This window comes from Clinocottus analis, unplaced genomic scaffold, assembly GCF_023055335.1.
Source record: "Clinocottus analis isolate CAN_PGR_092001 unplaced genomic scaffold, fCliAna1.0.p SCAF_22, whole genome shotgun sequence".
Taxonomy (NCBI): domain Eukaryota; kingdom Metazoa; phylum Chordata; class Actinopteri; order Perciformes; family Cottidae; genus Clinocottus; species Clinocottus analis.
Window position 1 is genome coordinate 8,353,376 of NW_027175954.1, and position 24,329 is coordinate 8,377,704.

Here is a 24,329-nt window from a genome sequence, read left to right on the forward strand (position 1 = left end):
GCAATTTCTTCCACCAATAATATCAGTCAAGGTCATTGTTTAAACCCTATGTTGATTCAATTATTTATTGAAGAAAAAAAAAGACAGAACAAGCATCGTTCATTTTTATACAAAACATTTGTGTTGGTCAAGTGTGCAGTGAAACAGAAGCTCTAGTCCATCCTGGCTTTCAGGGTTCGTGTGGTGATTTTGTCTTTCTCACTGCAAGAGAAAAGTAACAATTGTCAATCCCTGCAAATCTGTCATCCCACCTAACCCTCACCTCACCTGTGCAATGTGTACTTACATGACATGTACAACGACTCCCATACCAGACACTGCATCTCTATCAACTGCATTCAGCATTGCCTGTGAGATGGTCTCAAACAGGTCCTCTGGTTCCTGCATGATCAATCACATTTATCAAATAAACACTTGTGGATGTTTAACTGAAGAATACCTGTGGCCAGAATGACTGAATTCCAGGTAGACATAACGTACAAAAGGAGGTATGTTTCTAAAAACTAGCCTCTCCACTGCAAATGGAATAAACAAACAATAGATATCCAGATAATAAATAAGCAGCAGATTTCTACTCATACATTGAACTATGTTGAAATTGTCAGTTGTGTAAAGACACCATTCTGATCTTGTAAATATCTGCCCTAATTAAAAGGTGACAATTTACCAACAGCACAAATGCAGTAGTCGCTGCATTTACATGCACAAAAATGCAGACACAAGATTTCTCATGTAGGATCCTGCAAACATCATATTATCATATATAAACATCATATAGCACATTAAGAAACTGCTAGTAACTGTTGTTTAGCATCCAGCAAGGAACCTACAGACTTAACAGTGACCTCAACCTTCACACACTACTTACCATGTCTGGCTCCCACAAAGATTCACACATGCCGTACATCTGCTCTGAGCAGGTGCCACTGACAACAAAGTCTTCTGTCACCATGGGGCAGCCAATCAAATCCAAGGAGCAGATAAACGGCTCTTTGGTTTTGGGATCAAGTCCGGCAATTACAGGCTCGATGAAGTATGGCCCAAACCTTAAAAGAACAGCACATATTACCCAGATATTCTTTTACCTTCTATGCATATGTATGCCAACAATTTGCCATCTGTCTGCAGCTTTTAAGTTGGACGTAGGTGTTGTTGACACTAAAATGGCTACATATTAACTTTGATGCTCTCACCTCTTTTCATACAGCAGGTTGGACACCATGCTCATGAAGGTCTTGGGCTTAATCTGGCGACCCTCTTTCAGCTCATACAGGTTCAGTCTGAATTTCAGCCTCTGGGATCTACACAAAATGCAAAGAAAGCAAATTTAACATATGTCCTAGCAGCAACTAAACACATACGTAATACTACCGTTTCTGCTTAATATTTAGTTGCATAAGATCTGAAAGTAATCAAAGTAATTTTGCATATGCGTCATCATCATACCCAGTAGGTGAAAGAATTGTTTTGCCACTTTGAGAGAAAGACATGAAGGTTAAACACACTCACACTGTCTGAACATCAGTGGCCAGTCCAGCCAGCCCGATGTACAGCTTATCTCCCATAGGGAAGATCTTCTGGAAATCCGTGGTGACCATCTGAGCCTGAATGCCAAATCTTCGGTCTGCTGCTATTGCCACACAGTTCTTCCCCCGCATGGCCATGACAGCCCCTCCATTGTAGGACATAATAGACTGGATGAAGGACAAAAGTAAATGATAAATAGATACATGTATTAGTCAAGTGACAAAAATATTTTTACAACCATTGTGATGAATCAATTTTTTGTCAATTGTCATTTTTAGCACACACAAAAAAAGAGACAAAACATGATATTTAATGTCAATTTCGGCTCCATGGATCATTTGCCAATCGACCATGAACACAATTACGAACTGAGGCATTACTCTGAGGTGAAAAGAGGTCTAACAATACAAGAATTAAAAAAGGAAGAAATAAGAACCTCAACCAAAGGACAGAAGTATTTGTAAAAAAAATACTGTAAATATACTATGTCTATTAAAAAATGAATGTGCAATATATTTGTAAGATAACAAACTGTAATGTTAACGAACAAAAGAAGTAATTGTAAAATAAAAAGATGCAGCTAGTTATAGGACCAACGTCTGAAATATCACCCGTGAGACATTTCTAAATGCACTGAAATTACTTGTTGTCACTGTTGTGACAGTAGCTTTACCTTGTATTAAATATGACACTGGCTAGTCAAAGTCAGTTGATATTGACAAAAACTAACCTACAACTTTTTACGCTAGGCATATAATTAATATATCTTTAAAAGTCATTAAAGACAGCCAACGGAACTGTTTCAAACTCAATGTTAGCTCGTGCGCGTCCAACATTTGTTAGGTAGCCGCCAGCTAGCTAATAAGCCAAGTAACGTTATTTCGCTACTGTAACGATATATTTATTCTGTATCATTGGCTGGAACAATTAAATTGTTCTCAAATTATTGTAACTTCATAGTCACTACGCGTTAAAATTGTTGCCAGAGTATTGTTAACTAGCGTTAAATTCACTGAGCATGCTTAGATGTGTATGTGCTAACTGTTAGCTACAAATATTAGCTTGTAACTATGAGCCTTATTAACTGGTTAATTGTACGATTTTATCTCAAACCCGTTCGCATATAATCTGAAAATGGCGTTCTTACCATCGTGAAGACGTTAGGGTATATTCCTAAATGCTAGGACTTGCAAACTCCACTTCTTCTCGACTATTATGAAAAGCTCTTTGGCTTTCAAGAGTGACTACACGATTTAGAAACACAGAGATCAGAGTAACATGATTCTCCTACGTCAACGCACCGGTGAAATGCGCTGCTCTCATTGGAAGATATCGGCAAAGGGCGAACGGTGCGTGCATAGTTTGTTTGAGGCGTGTTAAAGTGAAATTAAAACCGGGGGGTGTCTTTTGAATTTTTAAAGATGCATTTAAAAACGTGATTGTCACTAGTACTGTTTCCTTTCAATTGTCAAGCGTATTTTAGTAAATATTTAACTTGTATCACCAAAGAAAGTAAATTAGTTGCGTTTCCGTCAAGTGATTGAGAGCAATGAAACTCGGATATAGTGTATTATGTCATAGGTCGGCGGTGTGGTCTGCGCGTGGCTGTTATCCCAATAAACTGAGTAGAACCAGTAAACAAAACAAAAACAAGACCACGGCCTTTCTAACTAATTCCACTCATGATCTAACACCTATGTAAGATCGAAACATGGAGGGATTCTTTATATTTTTTTTATTAATTTGGCAAGTTTGAATTGCTCTTTCATGTCCGCAGCACAAAAGCCAGAAGCGCAAATGAAATTATGATATGATATTTATGATATATAAAAATAGATCCTTAAACCTGTAAAGTAAAATCACAATGCAACATTGTTCAGGCTGACCTCTGCTCTGCACATGTACATGGCCATGAGATTTTATTGTACAGTTTTGGAGAAAAGTGACTTCAAAGTCAGCTTCAACGACATAATGATATTCATAATCTTACAATTTCCACTATTCAAACGGCTATACAAACAGATGCTTACATGTGTAAAGTAAAGTTACAACGCAGTCTTGTTCAGGGGGATTTCTGCTATGTCCATGTGTATGGCCTTGAGATTGTACAGTACAGGTCTGGAGAAAAGTGACTCCGAAGTAAGCTTACATGTAATAATTATATTCATAACGTATTCATAATGATGATATTCATAATTCCCCAATATTAAAACGGCTATAACAACAGATCCTTATACTTGTAAAGTTACAATGCAGGTTTGTTCAGAGGGACCTCTGCTATGTTCATGTGTTTTACTTTTACTTTACAAGTTTAAGGATCTGTTTTTATAGCCGTTTGAATATTGGAAATTGTGAAGTTATGAATATCATTGTCATTGTCAAGCTGACTTTAAAGTAAATTTTCTCCAAAACTGTACAGTAAAATCTCAGGGCCATGTACATGTGCATAGCAGAGGTCAGCCTGAACAAGGCTGCATTGTGATTCTACTTTACAAAAGTAAAGATCTGTTTTATAGCTGTTTGAATATTGGAAATTGTAAAATTATGAATATCATGTCATTGAAGCTGTATTTGAATTTAATTTTCTCCAGACGAGAGCAGGCGGCCGCTGCAGGAGGCGTTGACACAAAAAAACTTCTATCAAGTCTGACAGTTTTCCGCTGCGTTCAAAGTATTAACAGGAAGTTACACAATAAAATACTTCCTGTTAGTTCTGATATGTATTTTACTTTAGTTTACAAATGACGTTTGGATTTGTTCATATGTGATTATAAATATATATGCATGTAGAAATGTGTGTAGCTGTGTCCTTTGTTGTTTGTCTGTGTGCCTGTGAAATACATTACTACTGTATATAAATACGATTTTGTATTATAAACCACACTTTTTTTTTTAGATTAAACCTGAAAGTAATACAAACAATCAAGCGTTAAGTATTACAACTACACATGAAATAAGGATTTTTTTCAACACATGGTGTTTGCTGTCAGATCTAAGAGCCAATCAGCTCTCTGATGTGGCGACAAGCCACATCCGAGAGCTTCCCATCATGCACTAGGCCAGTCAGTCAGTGGAGAGCTGCTGCAGCGCCTGGCTCTAAAATCAACGGCCGCTTTGCTCTCGTGAGGTGGGAGCAAGTCTAACTGGCATGCATTACGCGTCGGTCGCTGCAGATCGATTCTGCGCAGAACTGGCATATCTCGAATTAGCCTAATCATTCGCGCTTAATAGAAAGACTGCAGGAACATCTGATCAGCCCTGAGTCAAAGTTAATTCTTCGCTACGTCAGAAAATCACCTTGATAATTTGACATCGATAAAGAGTGTTGATGGGAATATTTGGGCGAGTTTATGTTTGCGTTTCATTTCTCGGTACCACAACGTCAGAGTGGAAAAATGTTTTTATTCCATTTGTCACTCACAGGATTAACAACACTAAGTAACAAACATATATTACAAAAACCTTAAAAGTAGGTCCTATTATACTGTAAAATCAAAACAATATACTGTACAACGTTCTGAATATGTGAATATTAAAGGGTATTGGATTTTAAGAAAGTAACTAGAACAGATCAGCCATTATAGTCTGAAATGTAAATGATGTTACCATTTATGAAAATACTTTTAAAAATAAAAGCAACTGGTAGGTTTAGAGGCAGTAGTTCCTCGATTGAACCTATGAGTCTTACCACACCCCGATGCATTAATACATGCACATCTGCTTCAATACAATAAAGAGACAAATGATGGAGTGGGTGGCATACTCTTGCCAAGACTATTCATTTAGATCATCTGTATTAGACATGTGTTGTGTCTTTATCGTTTCATGAAGTTGTCCAGGGAGGCTGCAGTCCTCTGAATGGAGTGGATGTTCCTCTTCACTCTGTCCTCTACGGAAGAGCTTGCAGCACTGTCCAGCTTCATGTTACTGCAGGAGGGAAAGGTGAGTGTTACTGGAGAACTGTAAGATGCAAGAAAGGTGAAAACTGAAGAGACATCAAGATTACTTTATTTGTGGATTTAAGACATGATTATAATTATAACAATAATAGTAATGTGTGTCACACCCTCTGATTATCTCAGTGTCATATTTGCTCAGAAACTTACTGAATGAAGCCAGCATGGCGATCATACTTGACATTAAGTTCTTGCTGCTTTTCCTGCTCTTCTTGCTTCTTGTATCTCTTCACATTATTCTCCCTGTCTTCATCCCTCTGCTTGGCCTCGTCCATCATCTCCCGCCTCCTTCGCTCCAGCTCACCTGAAGAGAGCTTCCTACATTAGACAGAACAAACATGAGAAAATTACTGGAATCTATTCAGTTTGCGTGGTGGACTAAATTAACACTATACTCTGAAATATTGTTTTATTTTTTTTAAATCATGGTTTCTCCAACTAACCCATAGTTAATAACATTAAAAAGTTGGGGTAACTTGATAGAAAGGATACAGCTATCCAACTGTTTTATGGGAAATGTACTTACAATTTGAATATGCCTGAGGATAATAACTCAAAGCAGTTATTCTGCAAAATATGTATAAAGTTAGAGAGAGGGATATATGCTGTGGCAGGACATGATACTGGATTTAAGTCAGAATGATGAGGGGAAACTCCAACACTGTATTTTAATGAGGAATGGGTGACACATATTTGAACAATGATTGACATACTTCAAGAAGCAAGCCGGTAATTAATTTTCATCAGACTAAATTACAATAATGCTCTGGAGCCCTATGAAGTCTTACTTGGACACAGCATGCCTCGGTCTCTGGTAACGCGCTCCCTGTTGGCTAGAAGCTGTAGGCTCAAGCTTCTTGTCGCCTTTGTGTGAAGAAGAAGAGTTGTGGTGGCTTTCCTTGATTTTTCTTTGTGGCGACTGGGAGTGGCTCCTCCCACGATGCCCTGAGTGATTGGAGGGAGCTGAGGACTGGTGATGTCTTCCAGCTGGGAACTTTGAGGGAAGCCTTAAATTGTTAGGACATAAGGGTTCTGTTCCAGAGCAATAATAGTTGAAACTGAAAAATGAATAATATGGGTATAATAAAATACTGCTTTCCTGCTTACTAACCTGTAGGCCATAGCCTGGATGATGATGGGAACGATATTTGGTATCTGCTGAAAATTCATCTCGGGAATGTGACCTTCAAATAAATAAAAGATAATAATGACAACTAATATTTTTGCATTTTAAGTGTGCTTTACTGATTTAGGACATATAGTTTTTCATTAATATCCTTACACACCTGTATTTTTTCTCATCTTCCTCAACCGAGCTGGAACTTGAACTCCTTCTCTTATGCTTCTTCTCCTTTTTTCTCTCTTTGTCTCCCTTCTTCTCTTTTTTTCCCTTCTTCCTCTTCTTTTTCTTGTCTTTGTTGAGATTCTGGCGCAGCTGTGAAAGAAGGAAATAATACATGACCATCTCCCCCTCCTGACACTGTACCACTTTCACAGTTGTTTTGGATAGTAAAGTTATTGTGAACTTTGCCAAAAGATGCGAAGAAGGAAAATACATGTAAATATCAGACATGAGTTCATTGGTTATTTATGGTAATAAAAAAGACTTTGCTCTGAACAAACAGATCAAAATAGTAATAGTAATTTTACCATTTCTTTGATTTTCTTCATCTTGACTGGATTACTCAAAACTTCTCTCTTCTTTTCTTCCTCACGTTTCCTTCAGAAAACCAACAAAACAAAATTAAACAATGGCAACTAGTGGCATTTTTAGAAAAAAATACAAAAGATAATGGACATACAAACCTGATTTCAAACAGGGGATCTTCCCTGATCTTGGCCGCAAGGTCGAGGTTTGAGGCTGGAGTGCTGGGGTTGAAAATGGACCCAGGCAGGAGGCCAGTCTCAGATGATGGACCGCTCTCTTGCTCCTCGTATTGGTCGGTGATCTGCTTGTCAATGGAACGTCCCAGAAGATACTCGTCTCTGGAGACCTGACCAGCAGGACCCTGGTACATCCAGTCCAGGCGGTCATCCTTCTTCCTGTCACCATCAAACAAGATATTCTGATTTAGCCACTAATTTGTTTGGGCCTTAAACCACAAAATTATTTTCATGAAAATATCAGAGAACTAACTTGATGGAGCCAGATTCCTGTGCAAATTTTGTTATTTCTTCTCGAGCTCGCTCATCTTTCAGCTCTTTTTGGAGCTCCTCAATCTTCTTGCATTCAGCCTCGTGTTTTTGTTCAGCTTTCCAAACACGTTCAATATTTTTCATAGTCTGGGGATGCCAGCTCTTTTTCAAGTTCTGACAGAAGACAAGAGTGATGACATTTAGTAGTTGAACTGTGCCTTTATTCACGTAATATACAGACATAGCTATTGACTTTTACACTTGGCTCTGACATCTAACCAAACATTTTTCGGAAATGTTATGAGTAGACTCGTTCTCTCGTCACACACTCACGCACGCACGCACGCACGCACAGTGCCGTTGGCCTTGTGTTAACATACATACGAATGGTTAATAAAGTCAACTGTTTGAGATGCTCAGTCAGATGACCTTAAGCTAACACAAACTAGCCGCTACGCTATCTACGTGCTATTAGCATTTGCAAAAGCTATGAACCGAAAAGAATAAAACCAAAGTTAAAGTGAGCATTGTTGAACTGAATTGTGGCTCGTAACTATCCCCAGGAGGCAACCGCTTAAGTTGTAACATCTATGTAGACAACAGTAAGGGAAGGAATGTCTTTAAACATCCATATTCTGAATGGAGTTTGGTATCAACCGTCTCAAAAGAGAAAGCGCCTGTTCTGGTAGCTCGTACTTACCAGATCGCCGCCCCCCATCTTGGAATATTAGTCGATTCAATCCAGCAATAAATGGAAAAAGACAAATGTGTTTATACTATAAAAAGTGAAACAACGAAAGTTCAACGATTTTAAGAAAATGGAGCCACTGGGGCTTGTGTGTTTTGTGTATTTCCTGTTCAGTATAATTCCACTTCCGGTTCCAGCTCGTGGTGCCTTCACGCGCTGTCATCAGGTCCCGACGTTACAGTGTCTTCGTCACGAATAAACCGGAATAAACAGTCAGCGACTTTCTAGTTGTTATGGCCAGAGTTCGTAAAAATGAATGTTATGTAAATGTATGTGTTTTGTGGTTATTCAGTTGCACAAAATGTCTGGATCGTGCTTCTGTTTTTAACTATAACACCACATCTAATTGTGTAGAAAACCCACCTCTGGTGTAATTTCAGATTTTTGATACAAACATTTAAATACTCTAAAAGAAATCCAACTTACTTGTTATTCTGCTACCACTACTACTCCTATTACTGGTGATGATGATGATGATGATGATGATGATGATGATGATGATGATGATTCTAATAATGATACTAATAATAGTAATGCTGTTGTGTTTGAGTACAAATTTAACTGCAAAGAACAATTGACAATTTGCACATTTTTAATTAAAAAAAAGGTTCAACGTGTACACAGAATATGTTTTTTTATTTAAAGGACAATAATAGATTAAATACAAGTTATAACACCATGATACTTAACTTATTAAAAGTTGTACAACTTATTTTATTACAGTCAACTAAACATTCACTACATCAACGAATTAAAACAAAGTTGTCCATTTTGTTCTACTGACCAATGTAAAAGAAGAGTATTTATATTATTAGATATAATATAAATAGTCAATACAAAATAACTGACTAAAGTTTAAGCACAGTCTTCCATTTCTTATCTCCTATATATAAATACAGCAATTGTGAGCTTCCAATAATGCAAGCTCCCTAAATATATAGAAATCTCAGCCTAGTGTCTGTGATGGGTTACATACATCCTAATAGTGTATTAAACTGTAAAGCTGTCTACACTGCTTGCTTCAGAACTATTGATCACATATTATTGATTATGAAAGTCGACTATTCCAAACAAGTAAACTAAACAAAATATGCTGCTTGTATTGTTAAACTGAATTTTCTTCCATTAACTACAATGTGAACAGTCTTTCTATGCATGCTAATCCAGAGAAATGTCTAAAAAAAAACGTTTTGTTCAATGAGTTGAGTGTTGGTGTACATGGAAAAACTGCAGACACAGCAACAGCTCTTAATTATATGTGTTGAGAGACGAGCCCTTCACTCATTGTTTGTTGATCATTGGGACTAAAGCTAGATCAGACATGCAAATGGTTATCAAGCGGATGCTATTTGGAAGAACTGTATAAACCCACTCAATGAGGTACACCTGGATAGTATTGGTAGGACAATCTACTGCTTCAACCACTGCTTGAACCTTTTCAAGCATGAATTTAATGATCACTTTTATAAGATTTTCTGTTGCGCATTAGGGCTATCAAAAGCAGATTTTCTTGTTGGCCACTTGATGGCAGCAGAATTACCTGTATCTACAACTTTAACCATGTAAAGATGTTGATGACAGCGGTGAGACTAAACTAAATTGGTAAAGCTGCAGGCCGGAAAAAAAAAAAATTTAAAATAGCCTAAAACATTGTGTACTCAGTAGAACTGAGTTGAATAACGAGAGTTCATCACTCACGCACATTTACTCAGTGCAGCTTTACATATTGTGACTGCAGATGCCAGTGTAGTAGCCAACCAACTGAGTTTCATTCAACTGCACCAGCAGCCTGTAGTGATGGACCTGTGGAGTCGTGTTTGTAGGGAAAAGATCAATTTGACCGTGCAGCAGTTTTTCTCCATGTCCAGCTTTGGTGATCATGCAGCTCAGCTTTCTTTCTTGTTGTTACGAGCCTGAGGTGGAGGGCGTCCAATATGTCCTCAGCAGCTCTGACCACTTTTAAATTTGTGGTTCCATTTATTCTTTTCACATCATCACCACACTTAATTCTTGTTTATTTGCATTGCTGTGGTCCATCCGGTAACCAAAACCCAACGTTCACATTCTATAACTGTATGATTATTCTCATTAATAAGTCTTTACTAAGCACGATTCTTTGGTAAATATGCCATTGTAGTGCATGGAATTTCCATTTGTATTTATTATATCTAATATTATTAACAATATGGCATGATGCTACAGTACAGCATTAGTGTTAGCTGTAACACACGTTCATTTTGTTTATTGTATACCTACTATTTGAATTATTGTATAATAACATGCACACACAGTTTTGTGGCATGAGCCTTCAACCTTTCAAATGGCTATTCACCTTTCTTAAATTATAAAATTCTGTATTATATTCCAGTGTCTTATCACAACTTGCACAGTAGGCCACACACATATGGTGATAGTTTGAGACAAAAACTAGTGTAAATGTCTCTTCTCCATTCAAAAGCATGATGCCCTTGAAATTGTTTTATTAAACTGTGTTGGAGTCAAACATTTCTCCAAAACCTCGAGTCACACATTTTATTAACTTCATTGTAAGCAAGTTAATAAGCCACCATCAGGTAATCTCATTCCGGTCTCTTGGTCTACTGGAATTTGTAGCTCAAGTAGTAATCCTTGAGCCACCTTCCATTTTAAGTAAACAGAGTAAAGTTGTATCCCCAGAAATTCCTCTTTTCTGTGTGCTATAACATTTTGATTATCACTGAGTTAGCCCAGTTGATAAATTCACAGGACCACAGACACACTCTCTCTGTTGCATACAACTTCCCTCAGAGGAAGTTTTTCCAAACCTTTTTTCTATTCTCTATTCTATTGTAAAACTCCTCAATGACAGAGAGGGGAACACATGTTCACCCTTTAACTGCAATAAAACTCTTCTAAAAGTGATGAAATTAGCCGGACTGCCCTGTCACGCCTGAGACTGAGGGGTCTGTCTCACATTTCAGCTTCAGCTGAGGCTCTGAGGTGTCAGACGCAGACACATTTGAGGAAGACTGAGGAGGTTTATCAAAGCCCTTATCCATCCTCCCGTCTCCATTTACCCTCTCCTCCCCATGTCCTGGCGGGGACTCGTGTGTGCGCATGTGCTTGGCCAGGTGGTCATTACGCATAAACACTCTCGGGCATAATGAGCAGCTGAACTTCTTAGCACCAGTGTGTGTCTGAAGGTGGCGTTGCAGTTCATCAGAGCGTGTGAATCTCTTGCCGCAGAAGAGCCAGTTGCAGACAAACGGCCGGTCCCCGCTGTGCCATCGCAGGTGAGCCTTCAGATGGGAGGTCTTGGCGTATGCTTTGCCGCAACCGGGGATGTGGCAGTTGTGCATGTGCTTCCTCCTGCTGTCGTCAGGGCTCTGACCCAGCTGTTCAGCATGGACGCAGTTAGGGCAGCGACATGCAGCCTGGCCGCCGCCTCTGGAAGAGGAGCGGCGCTGGGGTTTGGGGCGGACTGAGACGGTGTTCTCCTGTGGTTCTTCAAGGGAGAACGGTTCTTGCTGCAGCATTTCAGGGGCCAGTGGCTCCATCTTGAAGCCATCCTGGGGGAACAGGTGCGATGAGTGCGAGGCTGGAGCGAGTTGAGCTGGAGGCAGGGTGCACAGCTGCGGGTCAGATCCGTAGGGCCCCAAAGAGTGCTGCAAACCCATGGAGCTCCCTGGATTCACTGAAGGCAAGCCGACACCCTGCCCTGTCTGCAGGTCTATCCAGCTCCCTGATTGGACGTCCCTGTGGAGGTCCCACCAGGAGGGGATGTTCATGTCTTCTGGGCTGCCACTTGGTGGTGCTGTCCGTAACCAAGGCTCATAAGGGTGGGCCATGAGAGAAGCTGGTGCAGGTGTAAGACTGCTGATGAGGTCGTCTGGCTCAAAGTGTTTACTATTCTCTGGGTAACTCTGAGAAGATTAGCACATGGTAGGATGGTGATGAAAAAAACCTGCAGAAAGAAAGAAGAGACAAACTGTTAAGTCTTCAAATTTGCTATCAACTCAGCCTTTCTCACTCGGTTGTGTTTTCTCAGTGACTTCACTTAACCACCTGCAATGACTTTGAAGCCTGGAGGTCATTTTTTTTCCAGTCAGAAAAGTCTTTGAAATTTCTTGGCTTCTGCTGATCTAAGGTTTCTGAACTTCAGAAGTGAGACATTCAGGCCTAAATCCTCCTGTCGACAACATTTAAACCCTGAGCACACCTCCTTCATTGCCATGGATACTGCAGTTCTCACGCTGCGTGGCCGAGGAGGAAGAAGAGAGGGGGAGACAGACGTGTCCAGGCAGAAGCCTGCCACATGCATCCGCTGCCAGGTACTTCCCATGGAGGACAGTCAAAGACAGGCGCAAAGAAAACAACATCGTTGGCCCTGAGCAGAGGCAAAGGCAGCAATAGAGGGGTTAAATGCTGGTGAGATGGGGGGAGGGATGAGACGGAAGGGGAGTGTTGACAGGAGAGCAGTTTGGTAAAAGAAGAAGTTCCAGGGAGGTATGGCTGCAGGCCAAAGTCTATTTGTACGTCTCTGAGGTTTGTGAAACCTAGCAGACAGTGGAACCTGTTTTTTATGAATCACACATGATTTATAACAATAGCCCTCCGGGCAAGTTACAAAAAGAGCCCCGTAAAACATCCCGCCTCTTACACACTGGCGGCAGAAAGCGTCAACAGTTGCCGACTGACGGGATTCAGGAGCCTGAGAATAAGAGACCAGCAATGACATGAGAACAATTACTTCATGTGTATAATTATGGGCACACGCTCTGAAACGGCATCCTGTCCCCAACACACTTCAGGTATGTACCGTACACTTCTGCACACTTCAACGACTTCAGTAAGTGAAAGGAGGGGCTCTGATTCCTTTAAGGTGACACAAAGCTTGTTAAAGTTGGACAAGTCTGTTGAAATCTATGACAAGAAGCTACCAGCCTGCCAGACCTGTACACGGCTCCAAACATGTCCTAGCCCTAAACAATCTTGTTGATTTCCACCACACCCCCATCCTCGAACATCTGCAATTATCTTTACAGCAGGAAATAGTAAAGAAGGCTGAAGCTTCAGAGGTTGGAGTCTGTGTCTCACTTGTTGTGAAACCATATCTGATATAGCAAACTGCACAAGGTTCTCAAGTTCTGCTCAAGTTCTAGTGGAAGACATAGATCCTCTCTGTTATGTACTGTTAGCTACATTTGAGGCAGGTGGAGCATGCGTGTGCTTTAGCACACACTTTACTGTCACTGTGAGTGACAGTAAAGGATACCCTCTGTAGATCTCAATTTGTTGAGTCAATACGGCCAAACCAAAGGGATTACACTTCATTTGCAAAGGTTCAAACCAACTGAGAGATGCTTCTAATTGCAATGAAATTGTAAAGCAATTAGTTTGGAATTCCCTAATGAAAGGTCTGGTGTTAAAGGTCAAGCTGATTTATTTTTATGTCAGCCTGGAGCCAGAGTTGCTGCTCTCTAATCTTTTGGGAATGCATCTCAGACGCACGTTGGAATGGCCCACTCTGCTCTTCCTTACATAACCGTAAACAAGCGAAGACAGCAGCATCCTCCTCTATTCGCCAGAGTGCTAGGAGCGCTCCAAGCTCCTTAGGGAAACAGCTGGCATAGGGGGGCCCTCAGGGGGACGGCCGCTTGGGAGGAGGAGGATGGTACAGAGCAATGACAGAGCTCTGGTCATAAAACCTGCCCGACCAAGACCCAGCACAGACCCCGGTTTACTGGTCTGCTATTTGGAAGAGGCACAGAGAGGGAGAAAAAAAGAAACAAACACTACAATAAGTGCAATTTTCTTAAGTTTTGACAAAAAAAGTATGACATGAATGATTTGGGTCTTCCAAAATAAAATGCTCATTTTCAACTGTTAATCTGCTTGTTTAAACGTTTGCATTAATACTTTTCGAAGTTTATTTTTAAAATAATTTACAGGCCATATTGAATCCCTGATCTTCCACAATCCCCCATTTTACCTATTGTATAGTCGAGTTAGAGCAGGAACGTCTGTGAGCTCAAGACAAACCAGTTTGGGTTTAAATGGCATTTACAAGAAGTTTGTTTTAACCTGCTTAGAGGACAAGATGGATGGAGTAGATAGAGCACACCAATTTGACATGGGGTCAGGTCATCTGTCAGAGAAGTCTACCACGATGAACTTCAAACACTTTTCTGTTACAACTAAAGCTTTCTGTCCTTTGCTTGGTGACCATGTGTGGGAAAATGCTTGTGAATGCCACAAAAACATACTAAAACAAATGAAAAGAAGCGGTGTATTGCTCAAAGTCTGAACCCACACTGGAAACAAATCTGGTGGGGGAAATAATGAGGGGGATCAAAATTAACTTATTAGAATTTGTCAAAATGCTTTGACTGGATTATAAATAAAAATGTCAGTTGCGCAGCTGAGGGAAGGGTTAAGTGAGAAGCAGAGCTGGAGAGGGAAGCCTGACCACTGCTCCTTTGCACTTTCACTGTATGATTAAGTACAGACAACCGATATTTTAGATATGGATACCGGCTTTAAATCCTCACTGATTTATGAGTCTCTGTGACACACTTATTCAGTCACAAGCACAATGCATTATATGACAGTATATATTACAGTTAATGTGTCAACGGCCTTTAAAGAGCTTTTTCCATCCTGATTTCTTCTGAGTGGACACACTGCAACCAGAAAACACATTTTATTTACAAATGATCAACCTGCTGTACATTAGGCACTCTTTAATATAGTACCTTTTATACAGATATACACAGTTTTTTTTCCAATTACATTTTTTAATACAAAACATACACTAAGGGAAATTGATTCACGTGATGATTGTGAACTATCCGACAGTATAAGGCACTTTATCTTGACAGCATTAAAGTACCACTTACATATTCAGACATCAATAATATGATACCATTATATTTACATTGACCATTTTGCATATTGGTACTTTTATTTTCCAGTACATTTGTTTTGCTAATACTTGGTGACAATTACTTTGTGGTATAGCTACTTTTACTGAAGTAAATTATTTGAATACTTCTTCCAAAACTGCACATATATCTGATCTTATCTGTCTTTGTATATCATATGTCTTATATATTTGATCTATATATGGTTGTAAACCTGAGCAGTGAGTCCCTGTTTCGATTCTCAGCTGGCCGAATCATTTTCTGCATGTCAATCCCCTTCTTTTTACACATTCCCTGTCTTTCTCCACCATCAAATACAGGCATAAAATACCCCAGTATATATTTTATATATATTGGGGTATATAATTATTAGCAGGGTTTTTTTAATAAAACCCCTTTCTATTAAAAAAATAATCAATCAAACCGGACCGATGCATAACACTAATTTAGTGGGTATTGTCATATCCCATCATGTATACTTTATAAATTACTGTTTGTCAGAAATAATCTGATTTCTAAATCCTATCCCTTTGTTGCATTTACTACATATTTGTATTTTATTGTACATTCAGGAACCCTTCCTTGCTCCAGTTTTAATAAGTTTCAAAGGGTCCCTGCAGAATTGTTCCTATCGTGAACCTAAAAACATGAAAACAATCCACTGCAAGGAAAAATGGAGCAATAATGAAATTAGACATTAGTTTAAAAATAAACAAATCATCTCAACTGCATTCATGCATTTGATATTTTTTTCATAAGAAAAATATACAAATTATGGACAATCACATTGTCCATAATTTGTTCATAATTTGTCAGCAAAATATTATTGCATGAGACATAAAATCTGCATTGTTATTTGTATGATTGGACAATACATTAAGTTACATCCCATTGACACTGACCCTTGATACATGTACAGAAAACTGTCAGTTAAATCTAATTCACACTTCTTTAAACCGAGATGTGTATTTTACACATATTTGTGTTTTATCTGATACCATTCAATGTTTATTTGATTTTTTGGAGAATGCTTTAACCACATTCTCCAAAATACAACAAGCAAGGAGAATAATTCAAACTTAAATTATAAAATGTTTAGGTTTAGTAGCAGCTTCTCTCTTTGTGGAAAATGTATGCATTTATATTTTAGCACTAATCTACTAAATGTTCTGTTCATTCAAAACCTTAAAAAGTAACTTTTTTTATTTTTCTTTTATCTGCGTTCAATATGAAATTACTTTTATTTTCTCATATATTGATTTGTAGTCCCAGTTTAAAACTAAATCAAACTAGTACTGGTACTAGTAGATCAGTTCATTTATAATCAAGTCATGTCATTAGATAGTTGTAACGCTTTGGTGGTAATGATGGCAAAGAAAGAAATCCCGATTTACCTGTTTGTCCTTGGAGCTACTGCTGTTATTTTCTTTTTGGAAGAAATGCACTTTGGTTGGAGAAACTTTATCTCAGCTCAGCTTCGCTGCTTCTTCCTTTCGTCGAAAAACGTGCGGAGAAAAATAATATCCTCATCATCTTTCATCTGATTTTCTTCATCGCTGACGGTCCAACTGAGGCAATATTGGCTTTTTGGCGCACAGGTAAGCAACGCTCTCAGGAGTGACAAACTTTATGATAGGCTGTGCGTCTTGAGTCGCTGCAGGCTCCGCCCACAGCTGCTGCGCCGTCTGCCCCTTTGAAGATGCGCCTCCTCGGCTGGAGGTGCGGAGACGGCTGCTTGAGAGAGCGCGAGGCTCAATGTCATGGTGTTCCCAAATGTCCAATAGTTTTCTAAAGTTTGGCTTCCCTACCGTACGATCTACATGTTTGCTTTTTAAAGCTAAATAAAATGATTATTAATAATAATATTCATTCCACTACAGTTCAGGCAAATGTATAATCCTGTAAAGTAACACTTAGTGGTGGAGAGTAACTAACTGCACAATATGGTTTTTATGGTACATATAGTCCAATTAGAGGACACGTTCAACTTTTTTCTTCACCACATTTATTTGTTAGTGTTACTTTTCAGATGATAATTTTACAGACCAAACATACGATCAAGTCATTATCATTGTCAACAAACTAACAGCACATGAACTCATTCAAATTAGTTCAACTCTGACAATCTGCAACATTAGTCTCCCACTTAATAATAATGTATTCACTGACAGGGGTCATTCTGCATAACAAGTGCTTTTACTTTTGAATCTTTGCTAATACCTCTGCTAAAGTAAAAATGTTCAATACAATACTTTTACTTATGATGGAATAGTTTTCTAGTTGGGTATTGCTACGTTTAGTGAATTTACTTTCAAACTCATAAATTATCTGAACAAAAAGAGGTGTGGTCTTTAAACATGAGAGTTTGTTTTTTATCTAAATGTACATCTAGATAAATATTATGAATATTCAGCAACTACAGGTAAGAAATTTATCAACCATTATCAACATTTGGAAGAGCAGTTTTATAAAGTCAAATTACAACTTCTGTTTTTACTTATTCCAAGTCAACGCGAGAGGTTTGTATCCGATCGAAGACATGAATGGCACACTCATAAGTATTTTACATTTTTTTCACAGCACTTTTCTTTCAAAACAGTAAACCATTTAATAGCCAACATCAACAAAGACAAACTCAAGAGATTTGGAAACTCATAGTAATGTCTCACATGACAGTCGTGGTTACGTGGACCAAATCTAGAGGAACCTTTACACACTGTGACGCAGTGGTGCAGTAACCTGGTCAGTGAAGCGACTGCAGCCTGTGAATCAGATGTAGTTGAGACCAGGAAATCCTTTGATTGCGGACACTCCTGAGAGGTGGTTTGCCTCGAGCCAAAACAGAGGTGCAATACACAAATCTGTAGATCTTACTTTGCAGAAAACGGTGCACTGGTTATTGGACGTCCTGAACCACTCAGAGGAACAGCATGTGTATCTCGCGTTAGTATGAACTTTTATTTGATGATTGAACTGCTACCAGGCTGCTTGTACGTTCCCAAATGTTAGAAATCTCAGAGTTAAATTGACTGCAGTGGCTTTGAATGTGCATCACACATTTAATAGTTTTCAACATCATCTTCCTTTGAGGGCTTTTTTTTTATTTTGTCTCCTCACTGAGTTAATTCCTTTCCTGTCGCAGCACGTTGGTGGAGCAGCTTCAAATCAACTGACAAACACAAACCACAGACAGGCCGGCGGGAAGTGACTTCCTACTCTCTTTGCTCCTCTTTCTCGAAAGCAAGTGCTGAGTTTGAACTGATTACACAACTGTCAGATAATCAAAACACAGGGCGATCAGCAAATATTGGCAAAGTCTTGATTCAGCACGCGCCTAGGCAGATTTATACACACCTTCAAGTCAAAAAGAGTCATCACTCTAATCAGGAAATGTTGTTTCCAGAGCACATTTCTTGGCCAGCAATGTTAGATACAAGACAGCTGATTAGAGTTAAGCACATCAAAGAGCATTTCAATATAATTGCAAGGACAAATGGAAAAATTAAACATGACATATTTGTTGCTGGCACATGTAAAACTTTAAATTGAATAGGTATGTCTCGGTATCTTTTATCTTTCAGTGTAATATACTTTTACACATAAAGGAGATCAAGCCTCCAAATGAAGACCACACACCACGTTTAAATGGTGTTTACAGACATCTTTAAATAGTCAAGCATATTTCCTCATGAATACAATGCAGCACAATCAGAAAGAGACTGCCTGACATTTAATTACAGTGCAAATTCAAGTAGGGGCTTACAAATTCTCCTAATGATTTAGACGTGTTTAGATAGCTTGTTTGACAGGTTTTTTTTTTGTCTGTCACTGCTTGCATATTTTTTAGTATAAGACTTGTTTGCTCTGTATTCATAAAAAATGTTTGTGGTTCTTTAAACACTCTTGTGAGGAGGCTTGTCTTGGAGTACTGGCATTTACTCTTGTCATCAATCCAGCAAAAGCTCTGTCATGTCAATGTGGTGAAATAACATCTATTTTTAAAACGGCAGTACCTTTGACCTTTACGTGTTAAGGCGGCTGTTGTTTTCAGACCAAACCCTTCCACCTACACTGGTTACTTCTCCCCAATAGAAAGCACACACAATGTACTAATCAATCAATGTAAACGTCAATGCTTGGCACTCAGCATAAAGACTTAAATGCTGGATACAGTTTTGTACCAAGAGTAAATGATACAGGGCGTGTGCTTATAGATCAAGCTGCAATTTGGAACAAATTAAAATTTCAAAGCGCCATAAAAGCTGGTGGAAATGTGTTTCCAAGAATTCATAATTACTTTTCTTTTTTTAAGCTGCTGTTTCTCAAGCCACCATACTCTTTTTGTTTTTAGTTTTTCTAAGTAATTTAATTCCGTGAGTTGTAGTGCAGGATCTCAGTGTTTAGCAACACCAGACAAAAAAAGCTAATTCTGTATACCTTCATTAAAAAGTATTTATTGGCATTAGATCTGCACTGTGCTGGCTGCTGCGTCGTGCCTGGTTGAGCTTTGCGTGAGCGTATTGAGGAGCTGCATTGTCGTGGCGCCGTGCAAGCCATTGCAGAACAATGGTCTTGAGCGCAGTGCCATTGTCATATTCTCTGTGAGGCCCTTCATAGGAGCAGAATGGTGAAAAGCTTCACCCTTTTGATTTTATATAATTTTAACTACAGACCATTTTGCCACCACTTCCTACCCGCCTACTTGCGGCACCCTTGCACGGACCACATTCATCTTCAAACATCATTAATCTCAACTACAAACCTGTAGTTGAGATTAAAATGAACATGTAGTTTCGTGACTGCATCTTGCACGATTGTGACGCTATCCCAGACAGAAAAAGAAAACTCTGGCAAAGTACTCGAGAGCTCTTCTGTGGTATACTTTCAGCTATGTCAGAATCTCTCCGACCATTTTGGGGGCACACACACGCACAGAGACCAGCAGGTGAAAACTATACCCGCGTCACTGCTGGTATTGACAGCTGAACTAGACTCACACAAAACTGAGCATACTGCTAAAAAAAGCAAATGGTACTGTTTTGGTCTACTGCTGTTTCAAAGGTCAAGAATGAACTTTCACATTCATTCATTAAACAGTCCAACACTTTGGGAGTTATGCTTGTTTGTGTTTCTGCTGAAAGTTACATGTTTGTACGCTAAATATATCAAACAGAGGACTGGAAACTAGTAGAAAAGTAACACAAATGATTTACATGGTATATCTTCTTTGTTTGATTCATAAAGCAACAAAAAATTTGTTTGGTTTGACAAGTGAAATCACCGTGACCAGTCATTCTATTGTTCAGCACATAACACAATGCGTAATGTTTTCACTTTGTTCAGATTTAGCTTGCGAGATTTAATGTGTTAATTCGTGAGCTTTAGTGCTGCAGGTAGATTTGTACTCCCGTTGGACAGAGCTGTTCAGTTAGTTCAGAGTAGTATCAATCTTTCGACAAGAAAGCACATACGTGTCTTTCCAAGAATGTAAAGCTATACGTTGAATGTCTATATGACTAACCAATAAAATAATAGTTTTATTGCTGGAAGAAGAAAAAAAAGTCTCACATACCCTAAACAAACTGTATCATTGTATCTTGTACTTTTAATTACAGTAATTAGTCAGGACATCAGTCTGTAGTCACAAGCTCACAGTTTGTGTGTGATTGTATTTCTTTGTGTACAACTTGGGACTTTCCTTAAAGGACAGGTGTTTTGTATACAAGATTCCCACCATATAAAGTTGGTTCTGATTCACTGGCCTTTCGCTGGTTTGACTTGTATCTAGTCCCACGGGAACCACAGCGCTGTCCCAGACAAATCCTACTGCCAACACGCCAGCCTCCAGAGAGCTAGGCCAGCTAAAGCCTCACTTCCCTTCCAGGGGCAGAAAAAAATCCAAACAAAGTAAACAGTAAGCACCTAGTAGTCAACTTCCTTATCCTTGTTAATTATTCAAAATCCCGGAGGAGAGACCGGCCCACAGTTGTCTTCTGACTGAGTCACTTTTTTTCACATTCAGGCACTCACTCACTCACTCACCACAACGGCCCCCCTCTCCTCCTGCCTCCCCTTTCAACTTCAAACCCAGTCATTTCTGCAAGCTGCGCTTTGATTGTACCAAACACCTGTATTTTTCGAGGAGAGACTTCCTTGCGAGCCCCCGCCTCCCATCTTTGATTGTTAAACAGCAGTGGCGCCGTCATTACTGTCTGTGCGACTGATGCCGCCCAGCTTCCCCTCCCATCTTCCACTTCTGCCTTTTAACCGGAACTTTAATTGCTCAGAGAAAATTTGGATGCTTGATTTTTTCTAATTTTCAAAAACCCTTTTTGTGTGTGTGTGTGTTAAGGGTTGTTAAACTTTAAATGTGCCTTGCTGGATTTACAACATGAACTGAAAATGATCACAGATTTCCTACCAGCTATTAACAGAGAACTCATACCTGAATGTCCTTTTTTAAAATCAGAGCTTAAAGTTGGTAATAGCCAGATGGACACTGACTCCAGACTTTTTTTTTCTCGCTCACCACTAATCCTCCAGGAAGACAGACAGACAGACAGACAGACAGGCAGACAGACAGACAGACAGACACACACACACTTGCAGCAGTAATACCATACTTTATTAGACGGCCTCTCCTGCCATCCTGTCTCCCCCCTCAGATTAATATCCTCTGGGCTTCTCACCAGCTGTTTCCGTCCCATAACACCCCTCATCTTCCTCCAGCCGGCCCTCCGCTTCACATGGCAACTAGGCTTACAAACTGGGCCACAATACCTGCGTGGCTATAGGAGAGGTCTTTGGCTTAGCACTGTGAGTGTGTGTGTGTGTGTGTGTGTGTGTGTGTGTGTGTGTGTGTGTGTGTGTGTGTGTGTGTGTGTGTGTGTCGATATGTGAGTTCACCAAGCAGGATGAAGGCAGGATCTCTTGTCCACACAACTGAAAACAGCCACTTAAATAAGGACAAACACAGACAGTCTTGACTTTATGCTTCATCTGGATTTGTTGTCTAGAAGTTTTTTTGCTCATGGTGCAGCCACTTCTATATAAGTTTTTTACAGAACAAGCAAATGCCAAATAATATATAGTCCATCTTGGCTTTACTTGATTAAATCTGTGTTTTAAATCCATTTTAATCAGTTCATCACTTAACACAACTGTTTGTGGTCAAAGTGATTTGATTTATTGGTGTATTTACAAGCTTTTTTCCCCCCTCCATGAGTCTGTTATAGTTTCACTGTGTCTGTGCTTGTTTCTGAGCTCGAACGTGTGTGTTTGTGTGTGCGTACTGTATATGTGTGCGAGGTCTCGCTTGGGTGTGTCTGCCTTTGGCTCAGGTGGGTGTTTACTTCTCATGGTGTTTTTACTGTTTGTGTGCAAGGGCAGACAGGATGTGCGGTGCTTGTCAGCATGCTCGAGGAGATGAAAGGCCGGAGAGGGTGTGGAAGAAGCCGAGTGCCGTTCAGGTAACAGGTTGTCTTTACAGAAATCTCTCAAGTATTCAGTCCTGTTGCCTTCAGCATTCCTAGTGAGCCACGAGTGAGCACCACTCACCACCATGCCGTTTCAAATACTAACTCAACACCTCCTACAAATCTGGCCATAACTGAAAGCCAGTAAGGTCCAGGTGCTCAATCTCAAAACACAAACATTAGTCAAACATTTCAGAGAAGCTTGATGGTGCTCCTTGTTCCCTATGCACTCAGGTGTGCGTGTGAGCTGTTATTAGTCTGCTGCCATAAAATTGATTGCATCACCAAAAGACACATGCATAGTGATGAGCAATAGCTACTCACACGACAGCAGTCTCATTTGAACGTTGACATAATAAGAATGTTGTAAGTCATTGCAATGCAGTCGGACAAGTTTAAGTTATTAGAGTTATTATTACAGCCAGTTGGCGTTCTCTATTGTCTCATTTCTTGTTCGCTCAGGGGAAGTTATTAGTGTGACTCCACACTGTCTGTTTACTATTCAGTCGATGGATTTATTGCGCACATCAACCAGTCGTCGTTTGTTTGACTACCTGTCATGATGTCTAGCCATGTAGTTCTCTACCTCCACTAAAACAAAGTGGACTTGAAAGAAATTGTGTTATCAGTGCTTACAAAATTCAAAAATTAGCTAAATAATCCGTAGATCTCGAATAGTCCCTGGAATGGAGTTCCAGTCTAGTGCAGCTCGTACAGAAAATGCAGACTGACTGAAAGCCCTTTTTCCGAGTGGGGTTATACATTCCCCTCCTGCTGCAACTCTTGTGAGCAGGTATCCAGCAGATTGTGAGATAACTAATCGTTTGACCAGAGGAGAGGTCAAGTCATGTATAGTCCTGTACATGAGACAGACACGCACACATTTAATCATGTTCCCCCAACTAAACAAGTTATATTTTTGTGAGCAAACAATTACAGTCTATTTACACATCCAGAAGAGCAATATTTTCCATGTGTTGTGTTCCTGTCACCTGTTCAATATTTATCCACCAGCTTTTTAGCTCTGGTTTGGTCTCCACCATCTCCTGTGTGAAATGTAATGCTTTAGCGGCTAAATACTCCGCTATATTTACTCTCTAGTTAACGGTGACCTCACGTCACAGTTTGCCTACGGTTTTAAAATAGTAATAATTTACTTTACTTGCAAAAACGTTTATCTTGTTCTGCAATGTCACGTCTGAATTAAACACTGATTTGTCCGTAGGCTATGTATGTTATTCAATGTGTTGTTGTTAAGGCGGTTGCTATAACGCTCTTTGGCTGACGTGTCAAAGAGAAAGGCAAAAATTCTCTACGTCTGTTTTACTAATCCTCTGTTGATCACTTAAAAGCCATTAACATGGTTAACGTTTTGGTTGCCAGGTAAGAAAAAAAGTTTTGTCTTTATAGACCACATGCTTTGTCTTTATTTAGCTTTTATTTAGAGTAAAGGATTTTAATCTAATACTTACAATACCAAACCTTTAAGCAAATTAAGTCATTAGACTAAGAATGTTACAGTAAGTAACAGTAGTACACAGAGATATTTACAAGTTACATAGATTAGTATAGTTTTACAGAGTAA

The 24,329-nt window shown here is 39.4% G+C and overlaps 3 protein-coding genes across 3 annotated transcripts; all 3 read right to left on the reverse strand.

The window, feature by feature from the left end:
• Nucleotides 1-35: 35 nt before the first annotated feature.
• On the reverse strand, nucleotides 36-2,834 carry psmb3 (proteasome 20S subunit beta 3). The gene is made up of 6 exons (XM_068588593.1): nucleotides 2,675-2,834; nucleotides 1,510-1,694; nucleotides 1,194-1,301; nucleotides 869-1,046; nucleotides 287-381; nucleotides 36-201 (listed from the first exon to the last, which is right to left on the reverse strand). The coding sequence occupies exons 1-6, from the start codon at nucleotides 2,675-2,677 to the stop codon at nucleotides 153-155; spliced, it is 618 nt and encodes a 205-aa protein (XP_068444694.1). The 5' UTR covers nucleotides 2,678-2,834; the 3' UTR covers nucleotides 36-152.
• A 2,124-nt stretch (nucleotides 2,835-4,958) lies between these two features.
• cwc25 (CWC25 spliceosome associated protein homolog) lies at nucleotides 4,959-8,504 on the reverse strand. Its single transcript, XM_068588582.1, has 9 exons — nucleotides 8,320-8,504; nucleotides 7,621-7,793; nucleotides 7,290-7,526; nucleotides 7,134-7,203; nucleotides 6,770-6,918; nucleotides 6,595-6,667; nucleotides 6,272-6,477; nucleotides 5,634-5,801; nucleotides 4,959-5,454 (listed from the first exon to the last, which is right to left on the reverse strand). The coding sequence occupies exons 1-9, from the start codon at nucleotides 8,335-8,337 to the stop codon at nucleotides 5,343-5,345; spliced, it is 1,206 nt and encodes a 401-aa protein (XP_068444683.1). The 5' UTR covers nucleotides 8,338-8,504; the 3' UTR covers nucleotides 4,959-5,342.
• Nucleotides 8,505-11,051: 2,547 nt separating this feature from the next.
• On the reverse strand, nucleotides 11,052-16,768 carry sp6 (Sp6 transcription factor). Its single transcript, XM_068588591.1, has 2 exons — nucleotides 16,664-16,768; nucleotides 11,052-12,310 (listed from the first exon to the last, which is right to left on the reverse strand). Exon 2 carries the CDS (start codon nucleotides 12,192-12,194, stop codon nucleotides 11,274-11,276), a length of 921 nt encoding a protein of 306 aa, XP_068444692.1. The 5' UTR covers nucleotides 12,195-12,310; nucleotides 16,664-16,768; the 3' UTR covers nucleotides 11,052-11,273.
• Between the last annotated feature and the right edge of the window lie 7,561 nt (nucleotides 16,769-24,329).